The sequence below is a fragment of the Molothrus aeneus genome, chromosome 11 (assembly GCF_037042795.1).
Source record: "Molothrus aeneus isolate 106 chromosome 11, BPBGC_Maene_1.0, whole genome shotgun sequence".
Classification (NCBI taxonomy): Eukaryota; Metazoa; Chordata; class Aves; order Passeriformes; family Icteridae; genus Molothrus; species Molothrus aeneus.
In genome coordinates this window covers 1,988,057-1,992,911 of record NC_089656.1, presented here as the reverse complement: position 1 = coordinate 1,992,911, position 4,855 = coordinate 1,988,057, and the positions used below count along the sequence as shown (strand labels likewise).

Below are 4,855 nucleotides of genomic sequence, written 5' to 3'. Positions count from 1 at the left end.
TGCGCTCTCACACGGGCTGGGAGGGGAAACAAGGGACACACAGAGCAAATGCTGCGGGCATTGCACCGGGGCAGCGGAAACAGGGGACACACACAGCAAATGCTGCGGGCATCCCCCCCGGGGCAGCGGAAACAAGGGACACACACAGCAAATGCTGCGGGCATTGCACCGGGGCAGTGGAAACAAGGGACACACAGAGCAAATGCTGCGGGCATTGCACCGGGGCAGTGGAAACAGGGGACACACACAGCAAATGCTACGGGCATTGCACCGGGGCAGTGGAAACAAGGGACACACACAGCAAATGCTGCGAGCATTGCACCGGGGCAGTGGAAACAGGGGACACACACAGCAAATGCTGCGGGCATTGCACAGGGGCAGCGGGAGGGGAGCACCGGCCGGCGGGGCAGGGCAGGGCAGGGCAGAGCAGCGGGGCCGAGCCCGGCAGCCCCAGGGTTCGCACAGCCGCGCTCCGGGGCCGGCCCTCGCCTCCCCCCGCGCTCGCTGCCGGCCCAGCCGCGCCGACGGGCGGGACCCCCGCGCTGACAGCGGAGCGGAGCCGATCGTGCCTCCCCCCACCCCCGGGGGGCTCCCGCCTCCTCCCGGGCTCCCCGCGCCGCCGCCGCCCCCGCACAGCGCGGCGGAGCCCGCGGGGGCGGCGGCGCTGCCGAGGATGCGCTGGCGGAGCGCCCGGCGAGCGTCACGGCAGGGAGGGCCCCGCGCCTCCGCCGGGACATAAAGAGCGGAGCGGGGAGCGGTGGCGGCAGCAGAGCTCGGGGAGCTCCCGCGGCAGCCACCGGGGAATCCCTCACCGATCCCTCACCGCGCCCTTGCTCTGCGCAGCGCCCCGAGGTAAGCGCGGCTGCGGGGCCGGGGGTCTGTGCGGGGCCGGGGGTCTGTGCGGGGCCGGGGGGCTGTGCGGGGCCGGGGGCTGTGCGGAGCAGCGGGCGCTGACAGCCGTGCCCTGCCCGCAGCCCGGGCTGACAGCCGTGCCCTGCCCGCAGCCCATGACCCTGAACCGCGGGGACAAGCGGCGCGGCAGCACGCCGTTCGCGGCGCAGCAGCACCTGCACCGCCGCAGCATGCCCGTGGACGAGCGCGACCTGCGGCCGCTGCCGCCCGAGGAGCTGTCGGGCTTGGTGCGCTGCACCTCGTACAGCCCCGGCGGGCAGCACCGCCAGAGCTGGGCCTCCGACTCCTCCGACTCCGTCATCTCCTCGGGCAGCGACTCCGACGGCAGCCTCTACAAGGTGATCCTGCTGGGCGAGCACGGCGTCGGCAAGACCAGCCTGGCGCGCATCTTCGGCGGCGTGGAGGACTGCGCGGACGCCGAGGAGGCCGGTGAGGGCACCGCGGGCTCGGGGGTGCCGGGGAACCCCGGCTCGGAGCCTCCCCTACGGCCACCGGCAGGCATGGAGGAGGAGAACTTCTTTTGCTGAACTCTTTTTATTTGATTTTCCATAGGAAACACATACGACAGATCAATTATAGTTGATGGAGAAGAAGCGTCTCTGGTGGTGTTCGATATATGGGAGCAGGTAGTTACAGATCTTTCCTCATGCTTTTGCTTTATGGCTTGGTCTGTAGTTCTCTTAAGGAAAGAAAAAAAAATAGAAATGGAACAACTATGCCTATTTGTTCAATCAGATAAGTGACATTAAAAAATTAGAATTCATACTGCCTTTTGTTCTCTCTGCAATTAATTTCTTGTAGCTAAGCAGGCAGTTTAAAACCCTGAATAGAGCTGAGTGAGACTCGCTTAATGCTTTAAATAATCGGTATTTTACATGAGCAGCCCAGGGAATTACTGTAAAATTAGAGACTGTCAATCTGATCAGTGCAGACCTGATATTATTTCTGGAAACAAGAGAAATTTATTTTGTTTTGTATTTTAAATAACAAAATGTTTGAAATTTTGGGGAGATTGCTTACTTTTACTGACTTTTTATAACAAAGCTAAGAAAAGAATCTTTCAGGTGCTTACAGTAATAAATGATCCCTCAGTGTTGAATAGATTTTTCAGCACAATAAATCCATTTCTTTTCTGTTGTTTCAGGATGACAGCCAATGGCTCCAGAACCACTGCATGAAAATGGGAGATGCCTATATTATTGTCTACTCAGTGACAGACAAAGTTAGTTTTGAGAAGGCTTCTGAGCTAAGAATCCAGCTGAGAAGAGCAAGGCAGACAGAAGATATTCCTATTATCCTTGTGGGAAATAAAAGTGACCTGGTCAGGTCCCGGGAGGTCTCAGTTGATGGTAAGAGACACTGAATTTTCCAAGTGCTGTCTCAAGCAGTAGCAAAGGCTGTGCAGGATCATGGCCAGCAGGAATGTCTGGGTTTGATGTAGAAAAATGTGGGATTTGAGGATCACTGGGGAAGTGGAGGCAGCTGGCTGGTGCTGCAGGGCTTGGTACCACAGCAAACACTGGAGGTGGCTGTGGGGGAAGATGTGTGGCTGTGCAGAGCTGCAGTGGGAGAGAAAAATGTATCAGCAGCTTCAGCACAGGACTACTAAAGCCAGGCTTTAACTGTATGGTGTGTGTGCAGCGGCACTTGCCAGGCTCAGGCTGTGACAGTCGGAGCTGTGACAGCCTGAGTGTGCTCTTCAGGGGACACAGTGCCATGTCACAGAGCCAGGCAGCCTCAGGACAGGGGATCCCACACAGCCTGTGCAGCCCTTTCTGCTGCAGCTGACTCCAGCACATTCGAGCTGGGCTGGTGGGACCAGGCTCACACAACTCAAAAGTCTTTTTGTGCTCTTCATCTGTGATCAGTGAGAATCCTCTCAGCCAGCTCCAGCTGGCATTTGGGTACCTGGAGCACAGGAACCAATGCCAACACCACAGCCTTGATTCTGCTTATTTAAACATTTTCTGAGGCTTTTTCTTTGGCTGGGTTTTGTTTTGGGGTGAGTTTTTTTATTTTCCACTGGAAAAAATACTCTGGAATATTGGTGCCTTGATGATGAACCATCTCTCCCTATCTGGTTTCCATGCTCCCAGTGTTAAATTCCTGCTCAGGGAATTGACTGGAGTTCATCAGGAGATTACATTTTCAGGCTGGGGCAGGGCATGATTGACCTGTCCTAGTTCTGACATCTGTACTTTCCTCAGGTTTACAACTCTGTCATTATTTACCACAGCTGACTGTGGAAACTTGTGCTGCAGCAATGTTCCAGGGTTAAGTGCTTATGTCCAGAACACTGAATATCTTTTATTTCAAATTCAGCCCTGGTCAGATTCAGTGGTGCACAACTTTGTGACCTCTACTGATGTGTTCAATGACTTGACCTTGTGGCCTGTATCAGCTCCACTTCTATTGGTGTGGAGAACTCACTTGTTGCAGCAAGACAGAGGTGCAGAATTGCTCAACAGCTTCCAGAATAAACCCCATTTCTTTCTGTACATCACCGTAGGGGGTCTTTACGCAAAGTGAGTTTAATGCAAAAGCAGGAGGCTCACACTGCTCCATATCAAACCACAAGCACGCTTCCCAGGGCTTTTCCTAAACTGTGGTCAGATGAGATTTCTGACCACAGCACAACAAAACCAAGGACAGTAAGGGGGCAAAACCATGAAGAGCAAATTTGGGTTTTCCTATTTTGCAGTAAAGCTCTTTCATGGCATTGAAGGCACTTTGCTTATTTAGAGCCAATTCCTGTTTTGTCCTGCTGACAGCACGTGTGGAAGAGAAAACCTCTCCACTGACCTTCCTTTCTGTCTGTCTGTCTGTGCAGAGGGCCGGGCCTGTGCCGTGGTGTTTGACTGCAAGTTCATCGAGACCTCGGCAGCTCTGCACCACAACGTGAAGGACCTGTTTGAGGGCATCGTGCGGCAGATCCGGCTGCGCAAGGACAGCAAGGAGGACAACGCGCGCAGGATGGCCAACGCCAAGAGGAGGGAGAGCATCAGCAAGAAGGCCAAGCGCTTCCTCGGCAGGATTGTGGCCAAGAACAACAAGAAGATGGCTTTCAAAGCAAAATCAAAGTCTTGCCACGACTTGTCGGTGCTATAGAGCCCCCAGGGAAGGACGGACGAGCCCCTGGTCCCTGAGGATCCCCGTGGGGACGGCAGCTGTGGCTGCTCCAGAGACTCTCGTTAATGCCTTAAGGTGCTCAAGCAAGGCTGGAAGTTACACTACAGTGCTTCATTGATAAATGGTTTAAGTTTCAGTGTGTGCAAGTAAATGAACTAACTTGAAATATGAGGCTCGACATGCCCACTGTGTACATATGTTCTATATCTTCTTGTCTTGTGGATACCAGAGATGCAAAGATAAGAAAGGATAACTATCACCATAGACTTGTCTCGTTTGCAGAGCAAAACTTCAACTTGTACGCAGGCTCGTACACTCTTTTTAGTACAAAGCAAGCAATGCTAAATCTTTTTAAACTTAAATGTGGGGAGGGTGGAGTAGAACCACAGTAGACTGGGAGAAAACAAATTATATATATATATTTAAATACAGAACAGATATCATTTTATTAAGTTAATTTGCACTTCCATTAACTGTTATTCAATTAATTGGTTACTTGTTTACATGCAGATTTTATAATAAAATATTATTTCCTGTTATAATAAACCGTGTTTTTCTCATAGTGTGGCTAAAGAATGAGAGAACAGTATTTTTATATTGACCTTTTCCCACTGTACCAAATGTTACACAGAGACTGAAGATTTACATGTGATAGAGTTCTGGAACAAGATGAATTGGGAAAATCCTCTGTCCTTTTCTCTAACACAGGGTTTCTTTAAGAAGTAAACCCTGCTTTTATGAACACTCTACTTCAACAGCTCTTCTTGGGAAGGGAGCCCCTGACCCTTCATATTATTGTTCATCCTCAACCTGG

The 4,855-nt window shown here is 52.5% G+C and overlaps 1 protein-coding gene across 2 annotated transcripts; it reads left to right on the top strand.

The window, feature by feature from the left end:
* Positions 1–743: 743 nt before the first annotated feature.
* RRAD (RRAD, Ras related glycolysis inhibitor and calcium channel regulator) lies at positions 744–4,587 on the top strand. 2 transcript variants are annotated; one of them, XM_066557298.1, is made up of 5 exons: positions 744–852; positions 1,005–1,341; positions 1,465–1,538; positions 2,057–2,261; positions 3,743–4,587. In XM_066557298.1, exons 2-5 carry the CDS (start codon positions 1,008–1,010, stop codon positions 4,018–4,020), a joined length of 891 nt encoding a protein of 296 aa, XP_066413395.1. In that variant the 5' UTR covers positions 744–852; positions 1,005–1,007; the 3' UTR covers positions 4,021–4,587. The 2 variants fall into 2 exon arrangements, with proteins under 2 accessions (XP_066413395.1, XP_066413396.1); XM_066557299.1 differs by having other exon boundaries at positions 749–852; positions 975–1,341.
* Positions 4,588–4,855: the final 268 nt, after the last annotated feature.

Coding starts and splice junctions, on each gene's coding strand:
- RRAD (XM_066557298.1), top strand. CDS start 1,008: ATGACCCTGAACCGCGGGGACAAGCGGCGCGGCAGCACGCCGTTCGCG. Junction 1,539..2,056: donor TGTTCGATATATGGGAGCAG/GTAGTTACAGAT, acceptor CTGTTGTTTCAG/GATGACAGCCAATGGCTCCA. Junction 2,262..3,742: donor CCGGGAGGTCTCAGTTGATG/GTAAGAGACACT, acceptor CTGTCTGTGCAG/AGGGCCGGGCCTGTGCCGTG.